The sequence below is a fragment of the Podarcis gaigeae genome (genome assembly GCF_964106915.1).
Source record: "Podarcis gaigeae genome assembly, chromosome: 15".
Taxonomy (NCBI): domain Eukaryota; kingdom Metazoa; phylum Chordata; class Lepidosauria; order Squamata; family Lacertidae; genus Podarcis; species Podarcis gaigeae.
The window spans coordinates 43,224,913-43,241,273 of NC_139692.1; the positions used below are offsets into that span (position 1 = coordinate 43,224,913).

A 16,361-nucleotide genomic window follows, 5' to 3' on the forward strand; every position below is an offset into this window, starting at 1 on the left:
CTGCATCAAACATTCAAAACCAACAAGCCTGCTATCCCAGCCTGTTTAGCCCCCTAAAAACTCTAATACCCCATAATTAAATACAATATACTCCCGTAGAGACTACCTTACACTGCGTTTAAAACCAAAATTGCATTTGGATAGAAACTGTTTCTCAGGTGGCTAGTCCTAGTCTTTATAACCCTGGACCTTCTTCCAGAAGGCAGAAGCTGAAAGAGATTATTACCGGGGTGCGCACTATCCTGCACTCTCTCTGCAGCTTTCTTATGACACCTGGAAGCGTAGATTTGATCCAAGGTGGGAAGAGTGCACCTAGTTATTCTCTCCGCAGTCTTTACAACCCTGGACAGCATTGTTTTCCCCCTGACTGTGCAGCTCCCAAACCACACACACAGACCATAAGTTAATACACTCTCAACAGTACAATGGTAAAATGCCATCAACAGGTCCTTTGAGAGATTATTTTTTCCGGAGGATCCTCAGAAAATATAACCTCTGACCTAACTTAAGGCATTTTCCTATGTTCTTAAGGGAGGCTCAGTGACAGAGCACCTGGTTTGCTTGCAGAAGGTCCCAGGTCCAATCCCCATTTGGCATTTCCAGGCAGAGCTGGAACCCCAGAGAGCTGCTGCCAGTCAGTGCAGACAATACTGAGCGAGATGGACGAATGTGGCCTGACTCAGTATAAGGCAGCTTCCCACATATTTATTTAAATCAGAACCATGAGGACTGGGAACTTGCTCTGCTGATTTAGGAAAAGGGCTGTCGCTCAGAGGTGGAGCGCCTTCTTTGCATGCAGAAGGTCCAATTAAAAGATTGGCAACTGTAAAGACCCTTCTCTGCCCGGGACCCCAGAAAGCAGCTGCCAATCAGAGGAGACGCCTGCCTCTCTCTTCCTGCCCACAGCCCCACCCCTACCCAGGCACGACTCGTCTGTCCGTACTTTCCCATTGCGGTTGTGGATCCGGAAGGGGATGGATGGGGAGTTGAGCAGGAGCCAGAACTCATTGTCAAACATCTTCTTCTTTAGCCGTTCCATCGCTCGGCTCTGACCCTTGTTCGCCTTCTGGGAAAGAGGGGAAGGAACAATGTTTGACACACAATTCTCTTCCATTTGGGACCAGGGGCATCGGTGGGTCACATAAAAGATTCAGGGATGAGACAAATCTGCATGAAATATGCACATGCTAATCCATTACGCTAACACCTATGTTTATTCCCAAGCTTTCCCCCTGACTCATAAAACTGGACCTCGTTTCATGTGTTAGAACCTTCTGGGTTTCTTTTATTCACATTTATAAACGACTTTTAATAATGTGTCTTAATATTGTGGTAACCTGCCCTTGGACCTTTGGGTGAATGGTGGATAATCATTCCTAATAATAGTAGTTTTAGAATGTGTTTATGTTCTTGCTTTAATGATACTGTACATTGTTTGGGGCTTTGTTAGACTACACACTGCCTAGAGATTTTTAAAATATTAAGTAGATTATAACTGCTATTAAATAAATAACTGAACAGATGCAATTTTAGGCTTTAACTCTCAAAACAGAACAAAATCAACTAATTTTCCATCCGAATCACCTTAGAGCAAATTCTTCAAATCATTTACCCCCCTCAAATTAATTTCCCCAAGAGATCCTGCTCCAGATCCATTCAACTGTCCCTGTTCCTCAGTCCCTAAATCATCTTCTCCCCAATTAATATCCAGAGCAGTACATGTGAAAAGTACAGAGCAGTACGTGTGAAAAGGATCTAGGAGTCTTGGTTGACAACAAACTTGACATGAGCCAATAGTGTGACGCGGCAGCTAAAAAAGCCAATGCAATTCTGGGCTGCATCAATAGGAGTATAGCATCTAGATCAAGGGAAGTAATAGTGCCACTGTATTCTGCTCTGGTCGGGGACGCAGATGGCGCTGTGGGTTAAAGCCTCAGCACCTAGGACTTGCCGTTCGAAAGGTCGGCGGTTCGAATCCCTGCAGCGGGGTGCGCTCCCACTGCTCGGTCCCAGCGCCTGCCAACCTAGCAGTTCGAAAGCACCTCCGGGTGCAAGTAGATAAATAGGGACCGCTTACCAGCGGGAAGGTAAACGGCGTTTCCGTGTGCAGCTCTGGCTCGCCAGAGAAGCGATGTCACGCTGGCCACGTGACCCGGAAGTGTCTCCGGACAGCGCTGGCCCCTGGCCTCTTAAGTGAGATGGGCGCACAACCCCAGAGTCTGTCAAGACTGGCCCGTACGGGCAGGGGTACCTTTACCTTTACCTTATTCTGCTCTGGTCAGACCTCACCTGGAGTACTGTGTCCAGTTCTGGGCACCACAGTTCAAGAAGGACACTGACAAACTGGAACGTGTCCAGAGGATGGCAACCAAAATGGTCAAAGGCCTGGAAACGATGCCTTATGAGGAACGGCTAAGGGAGCTGGGCATGTTTAGCCTGGAGAAGAGGAGGTTAAGGGGTGATATGATAGCCATGTTCAAATATATAAAAGGATGTCACATAGAGGAGGGAGAAAGGTTGTTCTCTGCTGCTCCAGAGAAGCGGACACGGAGCAATGGTTCCAAACTACAAGAAAGAAGATTCCACCTAAACATTAGGAAGAACTTCCTGACAGTAAGAGCTGTTTGACAGTGGAATTTGCTGCCAAGGAGTGTGGTGGAGTCTCCTTCTTTGGAGGTCTTTAAGCAGAGGCTTGACAACCATATGTCAGGAGTGCTCTGATGGTGTTTCCTGCTTGGCAGGCGGTTGGACTCCATAGCCCTTGTGCTCTCTTCCAACTCTATGATTCTATGATCCCACCCATGACGCAGTCTCTCACACAAACACTCTTTGGGGCACTTAGAAAAAGATCCGGGGTCCTGTACCCTGTGGCCTCCTCCTTAGCTATACTGCTGCCTCGGATATAAATTTGGGAAGTCACTAAGTACAGGAATCCAGTGACCGGAAAGTGATTCTGTTTTCAAAGCCGGCTGGTGGAATTTCCAAAAGGCATCTTGCCAGCCTGCACTGGAAACAGAATACTGGGGTAGAGGTAGATGGACCTTTCCATAGGATCCAGCAAGGGTGTTTTTAGCCTGCCCCAGGGCATACCTCCTTCTGCACCTCGCTCTTCATAGAGGAGATCTTTATCTTCATGTCCTCCAGGTCGTGGTCGGGCATGGCATGGACGTGTGGGCAGGAGTCCGACTCCTCCAGCGACGGGAACACCAGCTCGGCCAAGGGCATGTACCACTTGCAGTCATATTGCTGGTGTTTCCTGGGAAGGAAACAAAGAGCTCATTCTGGGCAATCCCAGTGATCCACACAGCCCCATCCCCATTTGGACCGCAGGCCAAGGAAAAGACTCCTGCCCCAGACCCTGCAGAGCTGTTGCCGGCCAGTGTAGGCAGTATGGAACTATACAGGCCAAGTGGAAGGACCGTAGCTCAGTGCTGCAAAGCATCTGCATTGAATGCTGAAGGTCCCAGGTTCAATCCCAGCAGCATCTCCAGGTAAGGCTGCGACTATGCCCTGTCTGGAACCCTGCTGCCAGTCAGTGCAGACAATACTAGATGCCACCGTATAAGGCAGCTTCCTATGTTCCTTTTAAAACCAGCTCTCAGTTCAGAATCATGAGGACTGGAACCTTGACTTTATTTCTAGGGGAACAGATGAAGCTCACTGGCAGCAACTCCAGGCAGACGGTCCCAGATTCAGTCCCTGGAATCTCCAAGCATGCCTGGGAAATATTTCCTGCCTGAAACCCTGGAGTGCCGCTGCCAGTCAGTATAGAGAATGGTAAGTTAGATTGACAAACAGTATCAGGCCACTTGCTACACTCCCATCTGAAGCACCCTTTTATTTAGAACCATGTGGACTGGGGTATTAACTTCATTTTTAAAGAACAAACATTTGTTCAGTGGCAGAGCACACTGTCTGCATGCAAAAGCTCCCAGATTCAGCCCCTGCAAGTAACTCCAAGTTATACCACTTAGGGATATTTTAAGTATATTAAGCGGTATAGAAATTAAATAATCAATCATTCTGCTATGGACAAAGTGCAAAGGAAGGTAAGGATTCCGTCCCAGTGCCCCGTTCTTCCCTACTCATCTAGACCTCCCCCGGGCCTCACCCCACGCCCGTTTTCTTCAGCTTGGCACAGAGAAGGACATCTGTGAAGAGGAAGACGTGGCGCAGCTTGCGGGAGCCCTCAGCCAACTCCACCAAGAAACCGTCCTTGACCAGTTGCCGCGTCTGCAGGTGCGACAGCAAAAGAGGAAAGCATGTGTGTGAGGAGGAGGAAGAAGGAGGAGGGAATGTAAGAACATCAGCAGCCAGTGACCCATCAAGTTCCCAGCATCCCCTTCTCACAGTGGCCAATCAGATGCCCCCAAAGGAAGCCCACAAGCAGAGCCTGAGCGCAAGAGCAACTCCCCAGTATACTGCCTCCAAAAGTGGAAGCAGCATACAGCCTTCATGGCTGTCAATAGCATTATCCTCGTGAATTAGTGTAATGGTCAGGCACTGGCTGGATGAGGAAGAGTGGTGGCAGCTGCTGCCCAAGGAGGGCAAAAGACGATGACTTAGATCAGGGCTCCTCAAACTTTTTAAACAGGGGGCCAGCTCACTGTCCCTCAGGCACTAGTGGCGGCCAGACTAGTTTGAAAAAAATAATATGAAAGAATTCCCATGCACCCCATGCATGTATTTTATTTGTAGTGCACAAAAAACAGGAAAAACAATACATTATTTAAAATGTTAGATTGTGGGTGATAGCCAATGCCAGTTTGCCAGATCACTCAGAGTAGATCTACTGAAAACAATGAACATGAGTCACTTGGGTCTATTAATTTCAATGGGTCTACGCAGAGTAACACTGAGTTTTGCCCACATCCCAGTTACTTGCAGCACTGTCCAAAATGCCTTATTATCTCGACACTCTCGTCTGTACGTCCCCGCTTTCCTCCACAAATCTGTGCCACTTGTGGCAAGGCGACCGTACCTGCCCGCAGACTGTCTCGCCAGAGTGGTGCATGCTCTAGTTATCTCCTGCTTGGACTACTGCAATGCATTCTTCATGGGGCTACCTCTGAAGGTGACTCAGAAACTGCAATTAATCCAGAATGTGGCAGCTAGACTGGTGACTGGGAGTGGCCACCAGGACCGCCTAACTCTGGTTCTGAGAGATCTGCATTGGCTCCCAGTACATTTCCAAACACAATTCAAAGTGTTGGTGCTGACCTTTAAAGCCCTAAATGGTCTCAAAGGGCCAGTATACCTGAAGGAGCATCTCCACCCCCATCGTTCAGCCTGGACACTGAGATCCAGCGCCGAGGGTCTTCTGGCGGTTCCCTCATTGTGAGAAGTGAGGTTACAGGAACCAGACAGAGGGCCTTCTTAGTAGTGGCACCCACCCTATGGAATGCACTCCCATCATATGTCAAGGAAATAAGCAGCTATTTTATTTTTAAAAGACATCTGAAGGCAGCCCTGTTTAGGAAAGTTTTTCATATTTAATGCTGTGTTGTTATTAACACTCGATTGGGAGCTGCCCAGAGTGGCTGGGGAAACTCAGCAAGATGGGCAGGGTATAAATAAATTATTATTATTATTATTATTATTATTATTATTATTATTATTATTATTATTATTATGCCTGGGAGGTATCCTCTAGTGAGAGGCTACAGGGGAAGGGCGGGGACAGTGGTCAGTTTCAAAATGTCTCCATCTGCACTGAAACCAGCCAGAGGAGCTCTGCTGCGTAGTTAGTTTCTGTTATGCAAAAGCTAATTGCATTCCGTGCCTCCGGTGCCTCCCTGCCCTGTGGTCGACCTGGGCTTGCTCGACAGCTCCTTGACGAATTGCTGAAACTGTGACAGTAATCCTCTTCTAATGCTATCGTGGTTGGTGGGCATCGCTGCCTCTGGTGAGAGAAATACTGAGCCATACTGAGCTAATATGCTCCTATGGCTCTTTCCAAGTTCTCAAAATATGCCCCCTCCAGGCACCCACTCTCACTGCTAGGCCAGCCTCTCAGTGCTGGAAGCCTCTCTGGCCCCTCTCTCTCACACACACCCCACTTCATCCCCTCCTGCTTACCTCTCCTTTGGGGGTGGTGACTGCCGTCCTGCGGGGGTCAATGTCCTCATTGATACTGGAGAGGAAGTTCTGAGAGATACGGAGGGCATCTTGGAGCAGCGGGTAGTCGGGGTGGTCAGAAGGAGTGTGCTTCAGCAGATCCTAGTGCAGCAGGAGAGGAATGGACTTGAGATTTTACAGATGTGTTATTTCTTAATTATCTTTGTGTGTGTTTTAATGCATTATGGGACTTTCCAGAAAGTGAGCCATGTTAGTCTTTATGGTTCTACAACTGTCTTTGAGCTGGCTTTGCTGCCGCTGAGGAACACATCTTAAAATGGCAAGATTCAAAAGCCAGTGGGGAAGACATGTTGGCCTCCCAGGACATGTTTGTTTAAAACATGGATAGGCAAACTAAGACCCAGGGGCTGGATCCGGCCCAATCGCCTTCTTAACCCGGCCCATGGACGGTCCAGGAATCAGCGTGTTTTTACATAGAATGTGTGCTTTTATTTATAATGCATCTCTGGATTATTTGTGGGACATAGGAATTCGTTCATTTACCCCCAAAAAAAATATAGTCCGGCCCCCCACAAGGTCTGAGGGACAGTGGAACAGCCCCCTGCTGAAAAAGTTTGCTGACCCCTGGTTTAAAACAAAAGACGAAAGGTGACTTAAGAGAGGACACCCTTTTAATGACTTAAAGTGGCCGTTTTTGAACTTTGCAGTGTAAAACCAGTGAATTACCATTTCTCAAGAGGTTTAATACTATCACTTGTGGAGAGGATCAGGACAAAGGTGTTGCTGGGTTTTTTAAAAAATCACACCGTCCCTTCCAACTCTACAATTCTGTGACTCTACTATGACAAGTGTTAATTGTCTGACCAGTGCCACAATGTCTGTTTTATTATTAACTGTTTTACAAACTGCCATGGTCAGTTATGTACATTATCAGTGTCCGCACTTAATTTTGCTCCGATTTCATCTGGAAAAACCCCAGAAAAAACAGGCTAATGTGGACTAAGCATGTTCTGTAGCCGCAGAACACCAAATATCTTTTGGCATGGGGGGTGGAAAATGGGGAGGGAGGGATGGAATGGCATATTCGGTTAAAGGGCACAGCTGGCACCCGGAGCTGGCACCCGGAGCTGGCAAAACGTTGCTCTATACTGCAACATTTTGCTGCGGGTTCCATTTGAATAGGGTCTATTTTGGGGCTACACCTTGAGATGGTAGTTGTTTTTATTTTAAAAAAAATTCTGCAAGGATTAAATATGGGCAGGTTTTGATCATAGCAGAGAGGCAAATGGATTCCTTGGTTTTGTAGAAATTGCTCTCTTACATACGCATACGTGAGACCGGCTGAATTTTGGAGCACTGGCGTGTGACGGCAACAGGTGAAAAACAAAAGCTATACTTACATGTAATACAAGAGTGCTCCGGGTCACTCGATTTATAGGTTTGTACAGCAGCGCTATAAGCAAGGAAGAGAGAGACAGGTAAGCCGGTGAGTGCCACACAAAATAGCCACTGTATCCACAATCTGCGTCAGAAAAAGCCACACGTAGGGTACTGCCCCACCAACTCCACTCTGCCCTCAGCCAGCCCCCAATCGCCCTGCCTTTTTACACTCAACCAGCCCACTGAGTGGCCCTGCCTGTCAACTTCTTCCTCCTCCTCCTCTATCTCAGCGCTGCCTCTTGTAGAACTCAGCTGTGGGGGGCGGTTTTCCCCTCAGAGAAAGGCAGGGTTCAAATTTATTAAATAAATGAAAACCTGGTCTATTCTGTTATGAGACATTGGAAATAGTCCTTCTTTGTGTACCTCCAACACAAGAGGTCCAGAGGGTGGCAACATGAGAACGGGGCCTTTTCTGTGGTGGCTCCCCATTTGCAGAATGCTCTCCCCAGGGAGGCTTGCCTGGCACCTCCATTATACACCTTTAGGCACCAGGCAAAAGCGTTCCTCTTCAACCAGGCCTTGGGCTGATTGACATCCTTTTAAATGTGTTGTGTGGGGGGGCAGGGTTATGTATTTTCAGTTTTTTATGCTGTGAACTGCCCTGAGATCTAAAGGTATAGGGTGGAAAACAAATAAATAATAATAATAATAATAATAATAATAATAATAATAATAATAATAGTTACAGATAGGTAGCCGTGTTGACTTACAGATAGGTAGAAGCTGCTGAATTACAACTTATCACCAAACTTAAAACCATGGAGAAACCTGGCCTGAACAAAGACCTTGGATTCTTATCTCATTATACATGACAAAGCCATTTTTCACCTTTTCACCCCTTGCTTCTTCCTGTAAGACCTATTGCAGTCGTTAAGAGTCGTCAACAGGCTCATCACAGCTATCTGCCAATCACCCATTCCCACCACCCTTCTGAGTAATACCCCTCCCCACCTTCTCACTATATAGAAGGGTCTGGAAACTTCTGTTTCAGTGTATCTGAAGATGTGTGCATGCACACGAAAGCTCATACCAAGAACTGACTTAGTTGGTCTTTAAGGTGCTACTGGAAGGAATTTTTTTTGTTTTAATAATAATAATAGTAATAGTAATATTGCTGCCTGTGGCTTCAATGTTTTGTTATTCCTGTTTCTCTTCTCACCTCTGTGGTCAGACAGGTTTGGGATTGCTACAAAACCACATAAAGCACATGCCACCTGTCTACAAACAGAAGGGCCTTCTTGGTAGTGGCGCCTGCCCTGTGGAACGCCCTCCCACTAGATGTCAAGGAAATAAAAAACTATCTGACTTTTAGAAGACATCTGAAGGCAGCCCTGTTTAGGGAAGCTTTTAATGTTTGATGTTTTATTGTGTTTTTCATATCCTGTTGGAAGTCAACCAGAGGGGCTGCGGAGGCCTGGCCACATGGGTGGGATATAAGTAACTCCTCCTCCTCCTCCTCCTTCTCCTCCTCCTCCTCCCCATCCTCCTCCCCCCCTGGATATTTGCTGAACTACAACTCCCTGACCATTGGTTGTGCTGGGTGAGGCCTGATGGGATCTGGAGTCCAAAACATGTGGAGGAGACCAAGTTAGGTCTGATATGCTAAAAGCAAACATGGCGCTGGCAGCCATTTTGCCTCTTCACGTGCCCATCACAAATAAAGGCAGCAGAACTTCACACCCATAACCATCTCTGGCCTAACCTTGCCGTGCCCCGTCACACACGTCAAGGTGTGTCTTTGTGTGTGAGAGAGAGATTCATGCTCCCATTTCCTGTGCAAATTAGGTCCCTTCCGCTTCATATGTGAAGAGGGCAGGCTCTGAACAAACATGGCCGCCCTACCACGTTGGGACGTGGGTCTGTAGCCAATGTCCATTGCCTTCAGAGGAGGCCCACTGAAATGAATGGACATGACTAGCAAAGCCCCATTCATTTCAACGGGTCTACTCTGAGTAACAGTTAGCTGGACAAAACCCAGTTAGGGGCAGACCCAGAGCAAACATGGCCGCCCAACCACACCTCTGGTTTAAACAGAGGCAAAAGAGGGATGAATGTCAGTGCCACAGAGATGGGGCACAGGGTTAGGGGACTTGTGGGCCTCCAAATGTGGTGGGCCTCCAACTTCCATCAGCCCTGAACAGCCCTGGGAGCTGGAGCCCCACAGATGTTTCCCAGCTCTGCTCTAGGCCCACATCTATGGACTAACCACCCCAAAAAACTATTGGCATTCTCTGGAACCCAGCCCAGTCAACAGAGCCTAACAGAGGATGGCCCCAAAGCTTCTATCTTTTCCTTTTCCCAATGGGAAATGGGTGGAAAAATGAGATTTCCCATTATATAACAAAAGGATAGGAAGTGGGGGTTGGTGCTGTGAACCGCCCCAAGATCTTCAATGAAAGGCTGTATACAAATTTAATTAAGAAATAAAATAAATAGCATCAAAACAGAGATGAAAAGAAAGAAAAACAAGCAGAACCTCAAAAACAAAGGTTGTACACCAGACCACACCAGCCATCTCCCACCAAAAAAAAAACAATTTTTGCAGAGCTCCTGAGGCATCATCTCTTGCTCTGTGTCACACACCCCTTCTCACGGCAAGTGTGAGCAAGAAGAGGGGAAATTATGATCTTTAATACTATCTGGGTGGGTGTGCCCAAGCATTTGAAACTAACGTCAGATTCTGAAATACAGGCACAGGGAGTTTCCTCAGACTTCTACTTGGGTTACGGAAGTGTGGTTTTAAAAAAAAACATTTTGGAAGAATGACACGGATCAAGTGGTTTTGCACGCTCACACAGTGGCTAAGTGCTTGGAAAACTATTGTTTCATTTCACCTTCTTGAATTCCACATTACATCATCCTTTTTTAAAAAAAAAAAAAAAGTGCCAAGGACACAGCTTAAAGAGAGCTTTCCCTGCTGAACCCCAAAACTCGTGTCTCTCTGGGACGCCTCCTTGAGGAGGCCCACAGAATTTTGGTGTTCGGGACAAAATGGCACATGCGGAACTCATAGCAATTAAAACACACACACACACCCGAAACCCAGTCCTGCCATTAAGCTATAAAACTGACAATTTGCTGCCCTCTAGTGGTGCAGCAAAACCTGCCGCCCGAGTCAAGAATTAGGGCAGGCGGAGGCTGAGCATTCATCTCCCTGAAATGTTTGTGCGCTTGGCTCCAGTCCAGCCCAGACGTGCAGCGTGGATTTCCCCCTTTCCCCGCTCAAAGCCACTTCCCCAAGCTGAAGGGAACAGGCAGGGTCTCGTTCTGAAACGGACGCAAATAGGGAAATTCATCCTCGCCCCCTCACAAAGCAGAGTGCCCAATCCCCACAACCCAACCACCTGTGCCCATGCCAACCCAACGGGGGCATCTCTTGAGGAAGCACCCCACCCCAAAGGGAACGGGTGCAACAAATCCCCATTTCAATGGGACACATTTACGTATAGGAGCAGTGACAGAATTTAAATCGCCTTTAGTAACAAGGGGCAGGTAAAACGCCGTTCCTCCACCCCCACCCCCCCGTGGTGGTTAAAAGGAAATTGACAATTTGACACCCCCGAATCAGTCACTTTGGATAACACCCCTGAAAAGCAAGAAGTAAAAACCCATGTTGAAAAGTCCTAGGAAATGCCCAAAATTGGGGTCCAGCACCCCAATAAAGATGGCCATGATGAAAGATAGTGGCTTCCAACACAGCCCCCCTGCTCGTCGCCATGGTTACAAGGCCTGGAAGGGAGGGGGAGAAAACATTTAGGGGGCAATTGCGGGAGGTCAATACCCCACTTCCCTCGGGCAGCTAGTGAATGGGGGCAAAGATGAAGCAAATGTGAGGCGGTTTGGGGGAGTCAGTGGGTGGGAGGGATGGAGAAAAATGGAACAGGTGTGTTTCCACCCCCAGCCACATTTTGTTACAGGTTCCAAGGATAATTCTGCATTCAGAGGTCACAAAGACCCACGTCAATTGAAGTTGCGCCCTAACGGGACCAGGCAGAAACTGGGGGCAAATAGTGACAGAGTAGCAGTGGGAGCCCCCCCCCCCAAAAAAAAAACCCACCTGCCATAGGGACCCAATATTTTCTTGGGTGTTGGTTCCTTGGTTCCTACTAAATGGGGGGGGGGGGACACCTAGCGACAGAGAAGAGCCCAGCCTTAGCATCGCTTAGGAACAAAGAAATCACCAAGTTGGCACTCCCAAGCAGAGCAGAAAAAAAATAGAAATCTGGAAAAGTGTGTGTGGGGGGGTGTTTCTGAGTCACGCTAAGACCCCTCCACACTTCCCTGGCACCCGGACCGGTGAGGACAAAGGCTTGGTTGCCGGAGGGGCATTTGTGGAGACAAAGAGAGCAGCGAGAGAGAATTCTTACAAGCCACCCCGAGAGAGGACCTCAGACCCGAGCGAGCGACACCGTCCCTGCCCTGCCCACCACCTGCTCTTTAAAAAAAATGGGGAGGGGGTGGAGATGGATGGAAAGGAGACCCCCACCGTAGGTGCAGTTACAGCAAAAGCGGATGATGAGCAGAATCTCCATGGCACCCTCCTTGCGGCATGGCTAGCACCCGGCTCCATCGGTGGCGGTCCGCTGGCTGTCAGTGAAAAGAGCTCCAAAGCCAGCCGGTAGTTGTAGGGGAGGGAGGAGGAGGAGGAGGAGGAGGGAAGGGGGCGTGAGGGGCTATAAGACGCTGCCAGCATTGTAAAAAGGTGCAGACCCCTCCTCTCAGCCCCCTTGCCTCCCGCCTCTCCCCATAAGAGCACAAAGGGATCCGTATCTCCAATGTGCACACACAGCATCGGATATTATCTATCCTTTGATGGGCTCAGGGGATGGTGGGGTGGTGGGGTTTTTTTTGAGAGTCAGACAAAAGAGCATGCTACATAATTTAAACGCTCGCTCGCACACACCTACAAAAATATATGCATGCAATAAAATTGATACCTTCCATGGTAACGGAGGTGTGGCTCTCTTTTGAATCCTTCGGGCCCTTGACTTTCAGCTCCTGCCGAGAGGGGAAAGAACCATTAGAGGCCACCGTTAGGGATCGGGCCAGAGGCCATTCTGCAAACGTCTTACCCAGGAGTAAATCTCATGGAGTTCAATGGGACTTGTTCCCCTTTGAGTGTTACATCCTTGGGGTTGCAGAGTAGACCCACTGGGATTAATGAGCCTACGTTAGCCATGTCCATTAATTTCAGTGAGTAGGTTTTGTACCAGAGACAGCCCCCATCACCCAAGGTTTCTAAAATCCAGTCTCTTTTCCTCTTCTAAATTTCCAAGGATTGCACCCTTTGTATGCCAAAAATTATAATATTTTTTAAAACAGAGAACGAGAGTGCCTCTGAGGATGTGCAGAGAGGACCCTGGCCAGCAAGCTGAGGTCATACACAGGCACACCATTCTACTCCCCTGAGTTATATCCAACTAAATTCTATGCAGAGATTCTATGTAGAGAAGAACTGGAATTAGGGGAGTTACGTTAAGTCACATACATTCATATCTCTGAGTAAGATCAAGATTGGATATAAGCCAGAGGATTTGGAGAGAAAGGGTTGATTTAAAAGAGGAGCACAATTTCTGAAGTTTGTTGAGCCCAAGAGAAAGTAATTTCAGTGGTGGTGGTGGGGTCATTAATAGAGTGCAGAAAGAAAACAAAGAATTAACTACACAGAAGGTCTTTCAGAGACCCCCTGCCTCATTTAAACTCAAAAGACACCTGTTTTAGATGTACTCCACACAGCAATTTCTCCACACAAAAGGCACCATTAGAGTTGCTTTTAACCTGACCAGATATGGACAAAAAGGTTCAGAGAAAAATACATTTCTTGGCTGGCCTCTTCACTCACACTGCCCAACATCACAAGCATCAGATCAGAACAAATAGTCCCCTTTTCAGTCCAGCCGCTGCCACCCACAAATCACAGAAATCAAAGAATTGTAGAGTTGGAAGAAACCACGAGGGTCATCTAGTTCAATCCCCTGCAAAGCAGGAATCTTCTGCCCCACATGGGGCTCAAACCCATGACCCTCAGCTGCTCCACCAACTGAGCCATACCAGTTTCACAAGCAAACTCTTGGAAGTGAGGGTGGTGTGGTGGTAAGACTGTGACTGCTCAAGGAAGTTCCGCTTGTCAATCATGTCACAATTTTGCCCCCCTAAACATCAACAGAGACCCTTGTCTCTGCTTGGGAAGGAAATTCTTCACAATGCCTGGGGGGGGGGATCTTGGGATTAGAATAAATTACGCCAGCAAAGACATGGTATAAAGTAGAGAAAGATGTCTGGGGCAGGGATGAAATTTTGGAACCCTCCTTTCCCGCCAACCCCCAGCAAGAGAAAGTAGAAATGGGATCAGTAGGCAGGCAGGCAGGCTTGCATTGCATTTTTCAAAATACACAATTCTGTTTACTGCACAGTAATAAGGTAGAGATCAGCAAATCCTTTGTATAGCAAAGGGATTTGTAAGATGCCCTACTTTGTGGACTCCTCAGGGCAAAGACTTGTCTCTTTTTGGAGCAGGAAGGGGAGGCTATATTGCTCTATAAAAAATCTCATTAGGCAAACTAGTGTGTGTGTGTGTCCATCCTGACCAACCTCACAGGGTTGTTGTGAGGATACAGTTAAACACATATTCCGACCCACTCACAGGATTAACTCCATCTATGCCACTTTTGACCCATGTGAAGAAAAGACAAGCAAATAAACGACAATATTTTGAATCCTCACCTCTGAGATTTTCTGAAATTGGTTGTTGCTCTGGCTGCATTTTTCTGCCGTCTCCAGCGCAATTTTGTAGTTGTCCACGAAGGCCTTGTACACCCCCAGCTGGCTAGCCTATTGGTGGGGGGCAAACAGGGATATGTGTGCATAGGGAGGGAAACATTAGAAAACCATTAAGTTCATTCCCTGAGGCCATAGGTCACAGCCTTCTTAAACCGTGGCACCCACACTTTCTGATCCATATCCCCGCAGGCCCCATTTTTCCCACATGGGAAATTAAAAGGGGTTCATCACAGGACTCGAGATTATCAAGGCCTCATATATATTTATACCTCCCCTTCCCGAAATAGCTGAGGATCACTCCACAAACAGGTGAGATCTTTGAATGCACCCTCCCCAAATAAAAATAAATATAGTATAATTACAGCTTGCGCAGCAATTTTCCTAAAACCCAGACAAGAAAAGAAATCCAATTTTTGTTAAGTAACAAAGAAACATTTGCATCCACCTTTAGGCAAGGACAAATCCATCTGCAGCAGCACAACCTTAATTTTCTAAGTGCTGCTTTGGCAGGGAGGACTTCCATTTAGTATAGGTTTGGTTGTTTTTAAAATAGTCATTATATTATACAGCAACGGGGGCAGTGGGAAGGACAGATCATTTGCTTCCACAGGCCAGATCCTTATGAGGACCTAGCCTTGCAGGCCAAATCTGAAACATGTCAATGACCTGATGCCATAATGACATCGGGAGATTGGGTGCTCTGAAGGCCCGAAGTTAGGGCTTTAAGGCACCTGAGGCTTCCTATAGACCAAAGCCTGATTTCCACTGCCAATGCAGAAGTGGAATCTTTCAGATGCCTTGATAGCTTACTTGGATACAGCGTGGTGCTGATAACGCCAAGGTTGCAGGTTCGATTCCCGTATGGGACAGCTGTACAGGTGAGTCCTTTAAGGTTCCCTTCCAACTCTACAATTCCATGATTCTAATCATGTCCATTAACTGAAAATTGGCCTTCTCTGAGTAGGAATAGAATTGGCTACAACCCACTTTTAAACACAATCAGAAGCAAACGAACACCTTTTTTGTGTGTGACGTTTTCTCCACTTTGGAACAAAACAAGACAAAAACCCACGCATTGGGCCTTTGCATACCTGCTCCATCTAATTCTAGGAATCAAAAACAGGAAGATGCTCCTCCCAATCTCAGATTAACAGCATCCTTGTTTCTGAATTCAGACAGGACCCCCCAAATGTACCACTGGGGATGCCTAAGAGGCAGCTGATTTTTAAAAAGATTTTGTATATATCCCATATCTGCAACAATCTCCTCCTACGATGGTGCCTTCCCCCAATACATGAAGCTCCATGTGCTTGTTCTCGACTCAAGAACTGGGCGAACTTGTTTGCCCCCCCCTCCACACCACCCACACAGTTTCTCCAAAACTATGATAATGTATTTAAAACTCTTTGGAGAGAACAGGCAGCGCTCAGGGCAAGGTTTCCACCCTGGAAAACTGTCTGACCTCATTTCAAGCAGTTAATAGAGCTCCTGTCTGCAAGGAGGGCTGCTTTTGGCTTCACAAAGACAGCCTTGGGTGAAACCTCTCGCTGGCAGGCTCCATGGAAGCAAGGGGTCCAGAGACCAAATTTCCACAAGCAACCCCGCTCTGGCTGATCCGTGGGCGAAGAGAACCTCAGGAGAGCCATCCTGGTTGAGGCCAAAAGCTTCCATCTCATCACTGCTGGCCAACAGCTATGCTAGCTGGGTGTGAAGAGAAGTGGCTGGCCAAACCACATCTGTTGAGCATCATGTTGGCTACTTCCGTTCCATCTAGCCCATCATCCTATTCCCCCCGCGATGGCCCAAGAAGAAGCCCAGAAGCAGGGCGCCGAAGCAGCAGCCCTCTCCCACTCCTTTGGTGCAAGGGAAACTTCTGTGTTGGGAGAAGAAGTCCTTTCTGACTGTCCCAAACCTCCTGCTCATCAGCGTCTTATTGGGTGACCCTTCGACTCTGTAAACTTCGGTTGTGTTCTACCTCGGATCTTAGTCACCTTCCTTCCAAACAAGGAAGCCTCAAACGCCGTAGCCATTCCTTTCGGAAACAGGCCAGAATGTAAAACAAG

The 16,361-nt window shown here is 47.5% G+C and overlaps 1 protein-coding gene across 4 annotated transcripts in view; it reads right to left on the bottom strand.

The window, feature by feature from the left end:
* The window catches only part of ABR (ABR activator of RhoGEF and GTPase), a 123,916-nt gene that overhangs the window by 38,816 nt on the left and 68,739 nt on the right, over nt 1-16,361 (bottom strand). For 3 of the 4 annotated variants that reach the window (XM_083715052.1, XM_083715053.1, XM_083715054.1), the window contains 7 exons: nt 14,242-14,349; nt 12,456-12,516; nt 7,479-7,531; nt 6,079-6,219; nt 4,112-4,233; nt 3,091-3,256; nt 944-1,066 (listed from right to left, as the gene is read on the bottom strand). In XM_083715052.1, the coding sequence (XP_083571178.1) occupies nt 944-1,066; nt 3,091-3,256; nt 4,112-4,233; nt 6,079-6,219; nt 7,479-7,531; nt 12,456-12,516; nt 14,242-14,349 (774 nt within the window). Of the gene's footprint in view, nt 1-943; nt 1,067-3,090; nt 3,257-4,111; nt 4,234-6,078; nt 6,220-7,478; nt 7,532-12,004; nt 12,066-12,455; nt 12,517-14,241; nt 14,350-16,361 lie in introns of those variants that run through there. The other variant, XM_083715055.1, reaches the window with a different exon arrangement.